At 42.4% G+C, this 19,081-nt stretch overlaps 1 protein-coding gene across 1 annotated transcript in view; it reads left to right on the top strand.

The window, feature by feature from the left end:
• The window catches only part of LOC136877219 (hemolymph lipopolysaccharide-binding protein), a 94,553-nt gene that overhangs the window by 46,076 nt on the left and 29,396 nt on the right, over nt 1–19,081 (top strand). The window contains exon 3 of the mRNA XM_067151068.2: nt 3,642–3,774. Within this exon, the coding sequence (XP_067007169.2) occupies nt 3,642–3,774 (133 nt within the window). The remainder of the gene's footprint in view (nt 1–3,641; nt 3,775–19,081) is intronic.

Genomic DNA, 19,081 nt, shown 5'->3' with positions numbered 1-19,081 from the left:
GCATTTGGAATAAATAGAAAACAATCGCACTGCTTGCAGGAAAGTCACGTTGCAAAAGTATTCATCCACAATAAGAACTCAAGGAATGTTCAGTCATTGCCTAAGTATCAGAAGCGCGTCGAACGTCCTTTGGAATCAATCACGGCTTGAAGGCGTTTCACCATGGATGTCACCAGTTTTTCAGTCACTTCCGGGCCTATTTTGTGCCATTCTTCCATGAAGGATTGCTTCAGAGCTTCTTTATTGGGAATACGCTGCTTGCTCAATTCACACTTTAATTTCGCCCATAAATGCTCTATGGGGTTTAAGTCTGGGGACTGGGGTGGTGTCTGCAGCACATGAGGTGTATTGTAGAGTAGCCATTCCCGAACAACCCGAGCAGTGTGCTTAGGGTCATTATCTTGCTGGAAGAAGTATCCACTACTAAGACCCAATTTTGCTACGCTGGGTGGCAAGTGTTGCTTTAATATATTCAAATACACCATCTTATCCATTCGTTCAGGTATTATATGGCAGTTGCCTACCCCAGCCGCCGACATACACCCCATACCATTATGGAACCTCCTCCATATTTTACGGTTGCTTGCAGATTTTGACTTTGGAGCTCGGCGTTCTTCTTTCTCCATGCACGTCGCTTTCCAGAGCAATTAAATAAACAGAATTTGCTCTCGTCCGTAAACAACACGCGTTTCCAAAATGCTGGTGGCTTCATAACGTACTGTTTGGCAAACGCCAGCCTCTTCTTACGGTTCACCTCACTTATCCAGGGCTTCTTCCGACTTGTACGCCCCTGCAAACCAGCCCTGTGTAACACACGTCGTACGGTGTCGGTACTGATGTTCTTCCCAGTGGAGGTTTGTACTTCTGTTCGAAGCACAGGTGCAGACACATGAGGATTTTTCTGGACGGTGCGTATAATCCTTCGCTCTTCGCGTGCTGTCAGCTTCCTTGGCCGCCCAGGTCTTGCTCTGTTGAGTACAGTTGCACTGGTCTTATATCGCTGAATGATACTTGCGACTGTAGTTCGCGGTATTCCGGTTTTTTCAGCAATTACTCGTTGCGAATTACCAAGTTGGTGGAGTTGGATAATTCGTTGGCGTTCAACAACAGTTCGTTCCCTTATCTTACCCATTATACTCAAGGCATGCACTAGGTGTTAACTCACCGACACTGTCCGTATCACTGATGGACTGAGCTTGGTGATGTGTCTCATTTCCTCAATGCTGGGTTCGTTCTACAAGCCAGTGCACAAGGTGGATGAATACTTTTACGTTGACATTTCCTAGCCCAACCACACTCATTATCATTTACTAACTAGTATTGACGTGCAAGATGTATATTCTGCCGGTATTATTGTACGTATATATTGCATATGCACTGCGTATTTGTTTCTGAACGTACCCGAAGCCTTGTAATTCTTTTTTGATGTTCAATATATGAACAGGACAGATGGACGAATACTTATGCGAGTGACTGTATCTTTGGAACGTTTCGTCCATCGGATCAGTTCGGTACTACCCCTGTTGATAAACCCGACGGATCGTTAGTAATGATACCCGTTTCTCCATGTTTCTTTGTTGTTTTTGATTCCTAAAGGACTCGTTAATATTAAGTTTCCTCCACGTTACATATTATTGCTTTGTGTTAATCTTAGTATTTTACATCGCTATACAATCAGTGACCTGATGTGGTTACGAATAATTAGACCTATTTATCCCAGAGCTCAACTCCTCTGTCCTTCAAATTTAATACCAAATTTCGGGGAATTCTATATAGCTGTCGTTGTTTGGGTCATCAAGCCATACACTGGCTTGGTGTAGCTCTCCATGCCACCCTATCCTGTGCTAACCTTTTCATTTCTACATACCGTAACTATTACATCATACTTCAACTCTAATCTCTATGTCATACTCTCCTCTTGGTCTACCTCCATTCTTCTTACTGCCTACACTTCCCTCAAAAACTACTTGAACAAGTTCTAGGTGTCTGCTGAAGATGTGTCGGCCTCATGTTGGTAGATTTGCTGGCACGTAAAAGAACTCCTGCGAGACTGAATTCAGGCACATCGGCGCCTCAGAAAACCGTGAAAGTAGTTAGTGGGACATAAAGCCAATATGAAAATGAAAATTTTCAGCCTATTTCCAGTCATTCGACCGGGTCAGGAATCGAAAGAATGAAGCCCCCATCCAGCGGCGAGGATAGAAATTGTGCCGGCTGTCGAAGCCTGTCGCACTCCTCTGGAGCAGTGATTAACGACTGACAGATGAAATGAAATAATACTGGAGAGTATTGCTGAAATGAAAGATGACAGGTAAAACTGGAGCACTCGTAGAAAAACCTGTCCGGCCTCCACTTTGTCCAGCACAAATCTCACATTGTGTGGCCGGGATTTGAACCACGGAGCCCAGGGGTGAGAGGCTGCCGCCTGAGCCACGGAGGCTTTTACGTAAAACCATTATTATTATTATTATTATTATTATTATTATTATTATTATTATTATTATTATTATTATTATTATTATTATTATTATTATTATTATTATTATGTGTCCTCTTCTTTAGGACAAATGCTATTAAATATTTCTCCTCTCACTAATGCGATTCACTGTCTCTTCACTCGTGATTCGATCCACCCAGCTCATCTAGAGCATGTCCGGCTCGATGGCTAAATGGTTAGCGTGCTGGCTTTGGTCACAGGGGTCACGCGTTCGATTCCCGGCAGGGTCTGGAATTTTAACCATAATTGGTTAATTCCGCTGGCACGATGTATGTGTCGTCTTCATCACCATTTCATCCTCATCACGACGCGCAGGCCTCCTACGGGAGACAAATCAAAAGACCTACATCGGGCGAATCGAAATTATCTTCGGACACTCCCGGCACTAAGAGCCATACGCCATTTCATTTTTCCTAAAGCATTTCAAAAGCGTCTATTCTCTTCCTTTCTGAGTTAGTTATCGTCCATGTTTCTCTTCAATAAAATGCCACGCTCCAAATGAAAATCATCAAAAACATAATTTTAATTTATCTTCCTAAGAAAGGCCTTCTTTGCTTGTGCTACTCTAAATTCCATGTCCTCCTTAATTCTGGCACCGTTAATTATTCTACTACCCAAGTCATCTAATTCCTTTTAGACTCCATTTCCTAATCTAATATTGCCTACTTCACCTGACTTGTTTGGACTGCACTCCATTACTTTTGTTTTGGATGTATATATTTCCATCTAGTACACCTTCTCCAATACCGTGCCCATTCCATTCAGTAATTTCTCCAGATCTTTAGTAGACTCATCGGCAAATCTCAGAGTTAAAATTTCCTCTCTTTGGATTATGATTCCCTTTCTAAATTCCGCCGTAAAAAATAAAAAATAAACAGACAGACAGACTAGAAATAAATTTAACCTACTTTTGACTTCAGTGTATCCTGATTGGAAATAAAGGCTAAGTATGGGGCAAAAGTTTGAAGTGTACAGAAAAATCTGTACTTTTTAATTTTATTTCCTGTAGATAGAATATCCCTTACGAAATCCTAGTTAATCAAATCCTCAGGGAAAGTATTACAAACACACACAATTCTGTTTATCTTTCCAAGAGACACAAGTATGATGTAAAGACACTAAGAATGTGTTACTATTTCTCCAGTTTCAGGTGGCACACAGTTCTGAAGCTGCTGCTGAAGGGGAGGTGGTGCCATGGCAGCTGAATATAACACGTGGAGACGCAGAGTCGTCAGGAAAAAACTCCTCGTACCTGTACTTAAGCGGCGCTTTAACCGGTATGATTTGCTAGTTGGCCTACATCGGCCTAACAACTTATAATGACGAAGAGAAAAGAAAGGACCATACCCTATTCCTCGAAAAATGAAGTTCATCGATAGATTGAATGTTTTATTTATTTATTTATTATTATATAATCAAACCCTTATCGCACAGCCGAAAAGGCCTTGAATGGAAGCGGCATTCCCGTGGCGGAGACATCCAGCCGCAGGGAGTACTCTCTAGGGATCAGAAGAGCCGACCCTGATTGATACTTAGGAGTGCCCACTGTGGACACACATACGGCCAGGAAAGAAGAAAAAGTAGTCTTACGCCTTTCAGCATTCAGTCTGAAAGCCTCTTGAATTAACGAAGTTCCTCCAAAATCTTATATTTGTAACTAGTTCTGTGGCCTCGTTAGTTTCAACACCCTTTATCATTAACTTACCACTGACCCTAACTATTGCTGCCTTAGTATTACTGTACTTCTCTTACCCTCCACGGTCGAGTTCATCATTCTCCTAGGTAACCTACCCGCCTCCGTGTGTGTGTGTGGGGGGGGGGTAGAATTTTCCACGAAATGACGCAAAACTGAGATTGGGGGGGATAGAAGAAGAATATACCTTCTTCGAAGAAACTCTTGTAAAAGAAGATAAGGAAATCTGTGTAAAAGAAAGTGCGATACCGGAAGAGAAGGAAGCATCTTGGTGGAATGACTAGGACAAGACAGCAGTAAAAGGAAGAAACATGCTGAAAGGAAATGCCTTACCAACAAGTTCACGCAATACCTAACTTCAACTTTGGCTTCGCAAGGAGTTTCCCCGGTCATCGTAAAAAAAAAAAAAAAAAAAAAAAAAAAAAAAAAAAAAAAAAAAAAAAAAAAAAAACTTCAAATGTTAAGTCCACCAAAGTAAGTTTCAAGTTATGCAAAGTTTATATAAAGTGACTTGGAAAAGCTTGAGTGCTTCCACCAACGAAAACTTCGATCCAGCCTTAGGATCACAAGGGAAGACCATGCCACCACCATTGCTGTTCTTGTGAAACTGCATGCAAAAGTAAAGCAAAGTCATCTCCGTACAGGCCATGAAGGCCCCGGGAGGGGTGGAAAGTGAAGGCTTCCACCATCCGTAACCTCGACACTTGATGTGGAGCAGATAGAACCTTCTTTGTTCCACCTTTTTCCCGGCTAGCAGATACACCCTGTCATTTTTACTTCCTTGTTGCATGTGAGCAGAAAACAGCGATCCAATAGAAACACAGTTTATAATATTTTCATCCAATCACATCTGCAAAATCACCATCCCCGCAATCCACGAAGCAGAGCTTGTATAGGCGTATCTTTGTTACGGAGTACAATCTAGACTTTCACAGGCCGAAGAATGATCGCTGCGATGTGTGTGAAGCTTATAAGGTTTCGGAGGGTCAGCATATAACAACCGAGGAGCAGAAAACAGAATACGAAGAGCATTTCCTGAATAGAACTCTGTCTCGAGCTGAAAGATAGAGACAGAAAAAACAAGGACATACCTGTATTAAGTTTTGATCTACAGAATGTGATTGCTTGTCCTAGGGCAGAAATAAGTTCTTTCTTTTATAGAAGAAAATTGAACACGTATAATTTGACCGTTATTTTGTCAACAACAAGAAAAGTTTACTGCGCTCTCTGGACTGAGGTACAATCAGGAAGAACAGGAAATGATATCGCCAGTGCATTCAGGGTACTACTGGATCGAGTAATTGCAGAGAACAATATTGAACTGATAACATGGAGCGACTCGTGTGTTCTGCAGAATAGGAATGTGCATATTTCGTTTGCTGTGTTAGATTTTTTGATAGACAAAAATGTTGTGAAGCGCATCACAATGAAATATTCCACTCCAGGTGACTCGTGTGTTCAGGAAGTGGACAACGTACCTAGTTGCATTGAAGAAGCCATGCGGGTTAATGAATTTTTCCCTCCCTTAGGACTAATCAGAATTTAAAGGCATCAATAGATCAAGACCTTACAAGATTGTGCAAATGAAGGACACTAATTTTAAAGACTTTGGTGCCCCTGCGAAGCTTCTGAACTACAAACTGATTCCCTTCACGAAAGTGAGTTCTATAATATTTAGTCAGGTACTACATGAAGTTGGAGCCTCCGTGGCTCAGACGGCAGCGCGTCGGCCTCTCACCGCTGGATACCGTGGTTCAAATCCCGGTCATTCCACGTGAGATTTGTGCTGGATAAAGCGGAGGCGGGACAGGTTTTTCTCCGGGTACTCCGGTTTTCCCTGTCATCTTTCATTCCAGCAACACTCTCCATTCTCATTTCGTAGCATCTATCATTCATTAATACATCACTTTGGGAGTGGCGACCCCATCGTAATAATAGCTTATATATATGATTCATTCATTACATCCCTGACCCGGTCACTCACTGGAAAACAGGTTGCAGGTTTTCCTTTTCACTACATGAAGTTCAGATTGTGCTCAGCCACTCTCCTGATTCTCAGCCACGGGTTGTCTACCTGAAGATGCTGGAGAAACCAGTGCGCTGAACAACACAGAAAGTGATGAATGCCCAGTCTACTTCTCCAGTCTACTTCTTCAATCTTGGAACTAAAACCAGAAGTCACGAAGCAAATACACTGACTGACAGAGCAAATGCAACACCAAGAAGGAGTGGTTCAAAAGGGATGAAAGTTGGGGAAAAAACAGAGACGGCATGGACGAATAATTGATGTTTATTTCAAACCGATATGCAGGTTACACAATGCGCACGGCATCGACTCAGTAGGATGTAGGACCACCGCGAGCGGCGATGCACGCAGAAACACGTTGAGGTACAGAGTCAATAAGAGTGCGGATGGTGTCCTGAGGGATGGTTCTCCATTCTCTGTCAACCATTTGCCACAGTTGGTCGTCCGTACGAGGCTGGGGCAGAGTTTGCAAACGGCGTCCAATGAGATCCCACACGTGTTCGATTGGTGAGAGATCCGGAGAGTACGCTGGCCACGGAAGCATCTGTACACCTCGTAGAGCCTGTTGGGAGATGCGAGCAGTGTGTGGGCGGGCATTATCCTGCTGAAACAGAGCACTGGGCAGCCCTTGAAGGTACGGGAGTGCCACCGGCCGCAGCACATGCTGCACGTAGCGGTGGGCATTTAACGTGCCTTGAATACGCACTAGAGGTGACGTGGAATCATACGCAATAGCGCCCCAAACCATGATGCCGCGTTGTCTAGCGGTAGGGCGCTCCACAGTTACTGCCGGATTTGACCTTCCTCCACGCCGACGCCACACTCGTCTGCGGTGACTATCACTGACAGAACAGAAGCGTGACTCATCGGAGAACACGACGTTCCGCCATTCCCTCATCCAAGTCGCTCTAGCCCGGCACCATGCCAGGCGTGCACGTCTATGCTGTGGAGTCAATGGTAGTCTTCTGAGCGGACGCCGGGAGTGCAGGCCTCCTTCAACCAATCGACAGGAAATTGTTCTGGTCGATATTGGAACAGCCAGGGTGTCTTGCACATGCTGAAGAATGGCGGTTGACGTGGCGTGCGGAGCTGCCACCGCTTGGCGGCGGATGCGCTAATCCTCGCGTGCTGACGTCACTCGGGCTGCGCCTGGACCCCTCGCACGTGCCACATGTCCCTGCGCCAACCATGTTCGCCACAGGCGCTGCACCGTGGACACATCTCTATGGGTATCGGCTGCGATTTGACGAAGCGACCAACCTGCCCTTCTCAGCCCGATCACCATACCCCTCGTAAAGTCGTCTGTCTGCTGGAAATGCCTCCGTTGACGGCGGCTTGGCATTCTTAGCTATACACGTGTCCTGTGGCACACGACAACACGTTCTACAATGACTGTCGGCTGAGAAATCACGGTACGAAGTGGGCCATTCGCCAACGCCGTGTCCCATTTATCGTTCGCTACGTGCGCAGCACAGCGGCACATTTCACATCATGAGCATACCTCAGTGACGTCAGTCTACCCTGCAATTGGCATAAAGTTCTGACCACTCCTTCTTGGTGTTGCATTTGCTCTGTCAGTCAGTGTATCTCAGGTTACAGAGGAAAAGAAGAAATATATAAAGGTCATGTTGCAGTTCATGCCTTTACAAGACAAAGTATACTACAACACAGTCCTGTATTTATAATCGTAAAAGATGTAAGCTCCAATCATGTTAGTTCTAGGTAACTTGTTGTCATTGAACATGATATGGGTATTCTCAAGAAAGCCGGTGCTGGCAAGTGTGAAAATTATCGCACCATTAGTTTAGTATCTCATGCCTGCAAAATTTTAACACGTATTATTTACAGAAGAATGGAAAAACAAGTGGATGCTGAGTTGGGAGAAGATCAATTTGGCTATAGAAGAAATGTAGGAACACATGAAGCAATCCTGACTTTACGTCTGATCCTAGAGGATCGAATTAAGGAGGACAACCCACGTACACGGCATTCATAGATCTAGAAAAGGCATTAGATAATGTTGATTGACCAAACTATTTAAGATTCTGAAGGTGATTGGGATCAGATACCGAGAAGGAAGAATTATCTACAATCTGTATAAAACTCAGTCTGCAATCATAAGAATCGAGGGCTTTGAAAACGTAGCAGCAATCCAGAAAGGAGTGATGCAAGGCTGTAGTTTGTCGCCCCTCCTTTTCAATGTTTACATACAACAGGCAGTAAAGAAAATCAAAAAGGAATTTGGAAAGGGAATCACAATCCAAGGAGAGGAAATCAAAACCTTGAGATTTGCCGATGATATTGTTATTTTATCTGAAACTGCAGACGATCTCGAGAAGCTGCTGAGTGGTACGGACGAAGTCTTGGGTAAGGAGTACTGGATGAAAATAAATAAGTCCAAAACAGAAGTAATGGAGTGCAGTCGAACGAAGGGAGGTGATGCAGGAAATATTAGATTAAAAAATGAAGTATGAAAGGAAGTGAATATTGTTACTTAGGTAGTAAAATAACTAACGATGGCAGAAGAAAGGAGGACATAAAATGCAGACTAGCACAAGCAAGGAAGAGTTTTCTTAAGAAAAGAAATTTGCTTATTTCAAACATTGATATAGGAATAAGAAAGATATTTCTGTACACTTTCTTCTGGAGTGTGGCATTGTATGGAAGTGAAACAGGGACGATAACTAGCTCAGAAAGAAAGAGAACAGAAGCTTTTGAAATGTGGTGTTACAGAAGAATGCTGAAGGTGAGATGGATGGATCGCATCACAAATGAAGAGATACTGAATTGAATCGGGGAGAGGAGATCGATTTGGCTAAATTTGACGAGAAGAAGAGATAGAATGATACGACACATCTTAAGGCACCCAGGACTTGTTCAGTTGGTTTTTGAAGGAAGTGTAAGTGGTAAGAACGGTAGGGGTAGACCAAGGTATGAATATGACAAGCAGATTAGAGCAGATGTAGGATGCAATAGTTACGCCGAAATGAATTGGTTTGCACAAGATAGGATGACATGGAGGGCTGCATCAAACCAGTCTGTGGACTGATAACTCAAACAACAAAACAACATGGGTATATTGTATACTTTTTGTAATAAACATAATAAGTTGAAATTTCTGACATTAATTAACCGGTTTTCTCGTTTTAATTACTTCATCCCAATGAAAAATTGAAATATTTAACGTATAAAATGTAATAACAGGTGAAGATGCAAATTTTATCTGAAATATTCCATTGTATACGATAGCAAACAAGGCATTATAAAGTAATAATCCTGTGAAATGTAACAAGACAAGGTTCTAAGAGCACATAGAACCCTGTCAACGTACGATTTAACGTTATCTTGAGCAGACAAGGTTCTAACTGCATTTTTACGCTTTCAGTTTACGGTAAAATTGAAACGATATTGATTTTCTGACACCGTGCTTTTGTGTCTAGTGTGTGTATCAGGTAATTCAGAAAATTTTAAGTGTTTTTGTTAAAACTGAACAATATTATGATGTTTTGAATTTTCAAATGCAAGTTTCTCCAAATAATAGAAATGGCAGATAGAACGTTAACATTCCAAGGTCACGACTTCCTGACGGGGATTCGAACCCACGTCCTTCCGGGCGAACCGAGCACGCCTTTACCGCCTCGGCCAGGTATCCCCTGAAAGTGCATGCCAAGAGCATAAAATTGTCCATCATTGGTCATCAGCTTAGATGGATTGGCCGTGTCCGTTGGATGAGTGATACCAGATTTCCATGCCAAATCCTGTATGGTGAACTTTGTTCCAGCACTAGACCTCGTAGAGCCCCTATGAGATGCTTACAAGGACCAGCGTAAGCACACTATGAAGATGACAGGTCTCAATCCACAAACCTGGGGCACGCTTACTCAAGATCGTTCAGTCTGACGCCGGACCATCCCTGCTGCTTTCAATCTGTTTGAAGGGGAATGACGCAGATGTGAAGAGGCCAGGACAGAAGCACAGAAACTCCGTGCAGCACAACCACGCCCTCCTCCAACAATTCTGTGCAATCTGTGTGGATGGTTATTCCATGCTGGAATAGGTTAATTTCTCGGAAACGAGTTAAAGCCGATGGCGATATATAGTAACAACAGCAATAGTTCCAGCTTACGTTTTGAAGAAAGAATATCATTTTCTACAAACACGTCTTACTCATGGACGCAGATTTTCTCATGGACATAAACATCGACATATTTTATGTGTTTAAGCATAACATACAAACATTTTCAACCTCATTATTGCCATCAGTGTTTTAAATTACAAGTGCTAATTTTCCCATTAACATTTTTTAGCTGAAGATCTTCCATACTTTAGGAACCAAACATGTATTAATCTTTTAATGAAGTACTTAGACGTTGAACTAGTTTGTATTTGTTTTCCATGAACAAGCTATGAACATTAAATAATGGGAGGTGGAATTCTTCTTCAGACGTTAGTTGAGAAAATTAGTTCACATGAAAAATGGATGGTAAAAGAAATGAATTAGAAATAGAAGAGCAAGCACAGTAATACCCGAACAAGAATTTAGCTGTTAAACGACCAATCCGAAAAGGAAAGAATAAGTGCTGGGATGACTTTACTATCAGGATAGAGGAAGACTGCCGAGGAAGTGGAATGTCACTATACAAAATAGTAAAAAGTAAAGAAGTGAGTATGGAAACATCCTTGCGCTGGATACAAATGATGGCAGTTTGATAAGAACAGAGTAAGGAATAAGAGATGAAATGAAAATGAAGACAACACCATCACTAACAACTGTACAATAGATGAGATCCATAAAAACCAACCACATTAACATGGCTTGAAGTCGAAATAGCACTAAAGAGCATGCGAAATTGAAACTCGTCGGCTATCAACGATGGAATACCAGGCTTAAATTGGCTGTATAAAATGCTCTCAATGGTCTAGGAAGAAAACAAAAACGAAAAGATTGGACAAAAGAAAACATGACCCCACTGTTTAAAAATGGCAACAGATGGAATGTGGAAACTATAGAAGCATAACGCTGATATTACACACCCTTAAGACACTGGAATAGATCATCGAGACGATACTTGGGAAGGCAGGCTTTGCTTGAGGAGGAACAACACTGGTTCAGGAAAGATCGAATTACTGTGGATCTCTGTTTTGCCTTAAGGATACTTAGAGAAAAATACTGGGAACATGGAAATGATTTTGTGAATCCATTTTTGGACATTGAAAAGGTCTACTACAGTGTCCTTCGGAATAAAATCTGGGAATGTCCTGAAGTACTCAAGATGCAAAAGTGCCTGACTGACGAAATAATGATGTTATACCAGAATTGTTACAGCAACAGAAGGGAAGAAACTCAAACCTCTGTTTGGAAGGAAACATATTAGAATCAGTTTCTCACTTCAAGTACCTCTTGTAAGACAACACTATCATGCAGGACAGAGTAGGACTGAGAAAGTATGAAACTTCTACAATGAAGTCAGAAACCTACTCAGAGACAATAAAATACCACAAAGGGTACGATGCGCATTGGTATCACTATCACTATAAAATTTGTCAAAAATGGAACATAACCATTGCTTTTACACATATCAAGTGAAAAATCTGCGGCAAATTAAGAAATACCATTGTTATTTGATAAATATGAAAACATACTTAAGGCTTGTAGACAGGACTGGTTTATGTCGTACTCCGCTGCTGGTGCCGTCTTTTGTTAGTTTCTTCAGGTCCAGGGCTAGCACCGTGGAATGGGAGTGCTATGTCTGTAGATTCTCATTATCTTTGTCCATATGACTAGAGCAAGAGCAACTACAATACTCAGACCACAATACAGAAAAAACATGGCTGCCGTACCAGGCCAAAGCTGACGTGGCGAGGAGTAACCTAATAATGGTCGTGAGAATATTGCAGTACGAAAATATTTATTGAAGGATTTTAAAAAAACAGCATTTGATACGTAAAAGAGAAATAGTAATTTTACGTGCTCTTTATCTAGAGGATTTTTTTCTTGTTTAACGTCCACTATCACATCGAAAGGTTTTGGCGATGGATGGAAGGAAAGGGCTACGAGTGGGAAGGTAGCGGCCGCAACCTTAATTAAGGTACAGCCCCGGCATTTGCCTGGTTTGAAAATGTGAAACCACTGAAAACCATCTTCAGGGCCGCGCGGTCAGGGTTGAGTAGCCGTGACCTTGCATTCGGAAGATGGGAGGGGTTCGAATCCCATCGTTGTAGCCCTGAAGATGCTGTCCCGTGGCTTCGCATTTTCACACCAGGCGAATGCTGAGGCTGTACTTTAATTAAGACCACGACCGCTTCCTTCCCACTCCTACCTCTTTCACCGGGCGAGTTGGCCGTGCGCGTAGAGGCGCGCGGCTGTGAGCTTGCATCCGGGAGATAGTAGGTTCGAATCCCACTATCGGCAGCCCTGAAGATGGTTTTCCGTGGTTTCCCATTTTCACACCAGGCAAATGCTGGGGCTGTACCTTAATTAAGGCCACGGCCGCTTCCTTCCAACTCCTAGGCCTTTCCTATCCCATCGTCGCCATAAGACCTATCTGTGTCGGTGCGACGTAAAGCCCCTAGCAAAAAAAAAAAAAAAAAAAAAAAAAAAACCTACCTCTTTCCTATCCTTCCGTCACCGAGAACTTATGATGTGTTAGTGTGACGTTGAATAACTGGCAATAGAAAAAAGCATTACAATAAACAACAAGTTATCAACGCCTAACAAATGTCACTTCGTTGAAAACACGAATACGGACTTTAGAAAAAATCGACACAGCACCAAACAAATAAGTAGTTTTCCGAACATTAACACTGTGACCCATTATCCTATTATGCATCATTCACCAAAATATTGAAGTTGACTAAAACTAGCACTACACACATCCTACAACTCCTCTTTTGAAGTTTCTTGGCAATTTTTCATTTGAGATCGTATAATTGTTGATAAAATTACTGGCCAGAATTTTTACACAGTCCTTTATAATTTTTGACGAAGAAACATCACACTTCCACACATCACTTGAACAATTAATGTTACTTTCAAAGGTTAATACAAGGCTAAAACAAGGGCTCTATTTTCAGAAAGTTCCCCAAAATAAAGATTATGTCATTTATTTCAATACTACTCTCTCTGTAATTACCAAGGTGACTTACCAGAATTTCACATTGTCTCTATCTCTCACAATTGAGGTTGCCTTGCCCGTAACATCCTAATATCAACTTTAATTTTTCTGCTATTAATGCAATAATTTTAAAATACACTTGCACTTCTAGGTCACTCGTCACTTTCATATTGATGGAATGTCTACTGTAGGTCTCGAGAACATTATAATATTTCGCAATCACGTTGAATGGACTCATATTTTTGTCTTAAAAGGCTGAAAATATCTGTATCATCTTCACACCAATGTTTAAATGCTACTTCGTCTCTCAATGGCAGTTGCTGTTCATGCTTTTTAGGGCACCTTCTTCCTCGAGGTAAATAAATGTTATGCGAGAGACAGGTCTCAATGGACAATTTAAGATATTTCCTAGGGAAGCGAATAGGTTCACTATTCTCAACGGGAAATATAATATCTTTGCGGACAATGACCTTAGAGTAAAATATTTGATGCACAAGACAAGTTCATTTTTTACAGCAAAATTTTCCCTATCAATGCACCGAATCCATTTCTCTCGAAATGGAGAGGGCAGACATACGCGAAGAATTTCCGTAATTTGACCTGCAGAGAGGCACACAATACAGCACACTACATTCTAAGTAAACGCCAATAATTAGAACACCACCTCTCAAACACAATGATAAACAAACACATAACCTGTACGGTACCGCGTTGAAACACGAAATAATTAACCTACAGGGATTTTAAGCTTCCACGTAAAAGCGACTGGAGACACAAATACTTCCGTATCAGTATTGAAACAGCAATGAAACTGTTTCATCTAAAGATTACTCCAATTGCAACTTACGGTTTAGAACTAATATGGACCTTCTTGAAAAAGAAAGACCTAAAGGAATTAGAAAGGGTTAAAGCTACCTTCCTTAAACGAATCCTTTGTGTGTCCAAATACACGCCTTCGAGACTTGTTTACGAACTGACAAGAGAACTGTTTTTCATCGAAGACCTACGGTTTTCTATGACCGTGCAATCGACGACAGAATACCAAGACTTCCTGCGTAAGTTGAAATTTAAAAAGACCGAAATATGGAGTGACTTCTACACAACCGACGCAATGACTACAACTGACTGGCAACAAAGTTGTTTTGAAATGAGACACGCGGTGACCCGTGCAGCGGTCCACGGATTTCACCACAAGGTTTGTGCTACTCTCCGCTTTCACGATCCGAATTGTGACTGTGTATGTCGATGGTGCAATAGACTTTGTGGTCGTTACCACGCTTTGGAGTGCCCAAAGAGAGCCTACTCTCTGAAAAGTCTCTGTAGTGAATAGTGCTATGTATTCTATTCTTTTATTTGACCATTGGTTGCAATAAAGATTTATTATTAAAATCACGAAGTACGATCATATGCCCACTCGAAATACCTATTTCACAATTATTGCTTTAAACTCGTATCCACAATCACATTTAACCTACGCCTGGCCCGCACCCACGGCCATATTGCCATTAATCGAAACCTGCCTTGAGGTCTGAGGATTGTAGTTGGTCTTGACTCGAGCGGCCAGTTCAAACAGCAAAATGGAGGTCAACAGAAAAATAGCATGATCCCTGGACCATTAAATCACTAGTCCACTGAATTTTTCTTATGTACATTGGCCATACCACTTTGTCGCCTATTAAATGTTGCATATCGCGATACAATTCATGAAATGATGTCATTGACAAGTGAAGCAATGAAACGAAAGCAAAGAACTTCAGTGAACACAGATATCACACACGAAATTGTTGAAAGTGTAAGACAAAAGACATACATGTGTCACTGTGAGCGCAACACCAAATGTACTTGTAAAGTGGTAAAGTACGTATACATAATATTCTCCAAAAATCAAATATTTCTTAATTTGCCGCAGATTTTTCACTTGATATGTGTAAAAGCAATTATTATGTTCCATTTGTGACAAATTTTATAGTTATATTTGGGTGATACCACAAAAAGTCAGAACAATCATGTACCACTCCTACTTCATACCAGTTCCTGACATAGCCTAATGGTTTAAAACTTAGCAGAATTCAGGCAAAATATAAGACATTCATTAGAACTACAGTATGAACCAACTACTGGGAAGGACAAAATCAGCAATGAAGTAAATAGGAAACAATTGAGGTCCCTATTTTTTTTTCCTTCATAGCGCTGTGATCCTCTGAGAACCTTGGCCTCCTTGATCACAGATTTCCAATAGACTAGATCTTCTGCACATCCACGCCATCTCCTGACTCCAGTAGCTCTCAAGTCCGCCTCCATCTCATCCAGCGATATCACACAGGGTCGGCGTCTCAGAATGTCCTGTTAGAGCCTTCTTTGGGTATATGTCTTCTTCCATCCGTTGTATATGCGCTAACCATCTTATTCTTCCAATTTTGACTGAGGCCACCATGTCAGGTTCTTAATACAAGAGACTTATTTCTTCGTTGGTTCTAACCCTCCATATCTCTCCAACTCTCACTGGCCCGAATATCTTCCTCAACGCTTTCCTTTCCAAGACATTCGGTTTCTTCTCCATAGCCTCAGTCAGTACCCATGACTCTCTGCCCTACACTGGAACTGGTTTGATCGCTGTTTCATTGAGATGGTGGTGTTGATTATTGTTTTAATAGGAAGTTAAACTAGGCAACCATCCTATATATAACACTAATCAGACAGGAAAAATGGAACTTGTTCGACACTCCGAAAAATGAAGGTATCGGCCAAAGAAAGACAAGGGTCACGCAGGGCGTGAAAATGAAAGAAACCTAGCCCTCGCAAACCTAATAGCTTCGGGGTCCAAAAAGAACTAGAGCTGTCCGAGGGAGGTCGGATAAGATAGATAAATGTGAGGAGCCTGGCCCAAGAAAGTGAGAAAATGACTCAAAACGTATAAAATATTCTAATAAATTGCATAAAAGTGACCTAATAATGAGTACAAGAGCGGGAAAATGACCTAAAAATAAAATACGCAGAAAAATGAAAAAATGAGAAGTATGCGTGTCATGAACAGTATTTGTATATAAGTTAGCGATATCTGAGGTTAATTAATTTCGCGTGGCTATTTCTACCCGATACTAATTGAGATGGGGACGCCGAGACATTTAGTGTACCTGATTCAACAATTGTACTCTTCGAACACCACGACAGTGAGAGTTAATGGCGACTTCTCAGACATCTGCTAGTGCTGGAGTGCGGACAAGGTTGCATTCTTTCCCTCCTCCTATTTAATGTACACAGTGAGTACATTATGAGGGATATTCTCGAGGACTCGAGTGACGGCATCGCAATTGGTGGCAGGAAAATTAACAATCTCAGATATGCGGATGACACTGTGATAATTGCAACAGATGATCATGAACTAGAAGCCATCATGCGGAGGTTAGGCGAGCCAAGCAGAGAATATGGTCTTGAAATCAACAACAAAAAGACCAAAGTGATGATTGTAGACCGTTTTAATAACAACAGACCTGCCATAACAAGAATTGCGGATTATGAGGTTGTCAGTCGCTTCGAGTATCTGGGATCTATTGTCACAAATACTGGAGACTGTGAACCTGAGATTCGCAAGCGCATTGCAATTGCGAGAAATTCAACAGCAAAACTTTCTCGCATCTGGAAGGACACCTCCATCACTTATAAGACAAAAATCACCCTCATTCGAACTCTGATCTTCCCTATCGCGATCTATGCGGCAGAAACTTGGACGATGAAGACGGCGGATCGCCGCAGGATTGATGCTCTAGAAATGTGGAGCTACAGGAGATTACTGCGAATACCATGGACAGCACACCGTAGTAATGAATCGATCCTGCAACAGCTCGGCATCACAACAAGACTGTCGACCCTTATCAACCAAAAACAAGTTAGACATTTTGGTCATATTGCCAGAAGACAGGAGGCAATGGAAATACTTATCATAGAGGGAAAAGTCGAAGGCCGAAGACCTAGAGGACGTGCGCCGTTACGATGGATGGACTAGATCAAGAACTTGACCAGGATGAGGTTACGGCAAGCAAGTCACCATGCCCAAAGCAGAGACTCGTGGAGGAAGATCACCAAAAGGATTGTCGCGTGATGCCACTACACCCTTACGAAGGGTTGGACTAAAAGAGAGAGATTTATAGCCGAGTCAGCTCTTGTAAGGCAGACCCTCCAATGAAGGTTGGCGGCATCTGCCATTTGTAGATAACTGTGTGTTACTGTGCTTGAGGAAAGTGTTACGTGTGGTGTATGATGGTGATCGTGGTGATGATTATTGTTGAAGAAGAAAAACTAGGCAACCATCCTCTATGTAACACTAATCAGAGGGAAAAGATAGAAGGGATCCGACATTTCGAAAACAAAGATATCGGTCAAATAAAGACAATGACCATGAAGGGCGTGAAAATGAAAGACTACCTAGCCTTCGCAAGCCTAATAGCGTCGGGGTCGGAAAAAACAAGAGTTGACCAAGAGCGGTCGGATAGGATAGATGCAAGTAAGGAACCTGGCACTAGTAAGTGGAAACAATGCCAGAATTCAGCTAAGTGCCCCGTGGTCGCCAACCCACGCTCCAAAGTTCAGATCCTCTGTGTCCACTTTTAGTCGCCTCTTACGGCAGGCATGGGATACCGTGGGTGATATTCTACCGCCCCCACCCACAGGAGGATATGGTGTATGAGTTGCAGGGATGTTTGGGACAGCACAACACCAGCCCCCGGGCCATTGGAATTAACCGATAAAGGTTAGAATCCCCGACCCGGCGTGAATCGAAATGGGGACCCTCTGAACCGAAGGCCAGTACGCTGACCATTGAGCCAATGATTCGGACATGTGTGTGGTGAACCATTTATAAGACAAGATGTCATCAGAATCCAGGCCTTGGTGATGACACAGGTAGCGGAGAGCCTTATCGATCACAAGGAGAAATTTTAAGTTATTTGGTGTTCATAGAAGTAAATTTCAAGGATCTTTACGTTATGTGCATTATTTGGGTTCCCCAGTATACCGGTTGGTTCACCAGCCCCTTGTGATCCAGTTTTATGCACACTTTCATATTTAGTACAATTCTCAAAGACATCGGTCCCTGTCCTTAAACCGGTGACGTGATGTGTGTTTACGGGCTAGAAGACAGCAGGAATAGTGAGCGCCGCTATTAATTCATTATGGGTACCTCGAATGAATTCGTAAAACGAGTACAGATACGCAGAACACGTACTTTAATACAGGAGGTGGACCCACAGACTGGGAGTACGGAACTGTATAGACTGGAAAGTGGGTGCCGTAGGTCAAGTGTCCCAGTAACTCACATGGCTAGCATGCGGTAGGATTGTGATAGTTGACAATGCTCAAGGGTTAGAAGATTCACGTCCGATGCAAGTGTTATTTTAAGCCAGTTGTCTGGGTTGTGGCAAGGTTGTATAGTTAATTCTGGTGTTTTACACATACTGAGTTGTTCATTTGGCCCTGAAAAGGGCCGTTAGTATGGAGCTAGGTTGATAAAGGCTAGGAAACATATGACAGGATTTCAGTTATCCACGTCGTTTAACGCAACACCTGCTAAAACTGACGACCTCCGTGGTCGATACAGAGCTGCGCGCGATGTTGTAAGGACTATCTGGCCCGTTGGCGAAACGGATCGGCATGCCTCGGTGACGAGCTGTCTAAGGTGACAAAGACTGGCCGGCTCCTGTGCATACACCAGTTGTTGTACATGGCCCCACATAAAATAAATCCAGGGGCACAAG

The sequence above is a fragment of the Anabrus simplex genome, chromosome 7, assembly GCF_040414725.1.
Source record: "Anabrus simplex isolate iqAnaSimp1 chromosome 7, ASM4041472v1, whole genome shotgun sequence".
Classification (NCBI taxonomy): Eukaryota; Metazoa; Arthropoda; class Insecta; order Orthoptera; family Tettigoniidae; genus Anabrus; species Anabrus simplex.
This window is presented reverse-complemented; position numbering and strand designations above follow the sequence as displayed.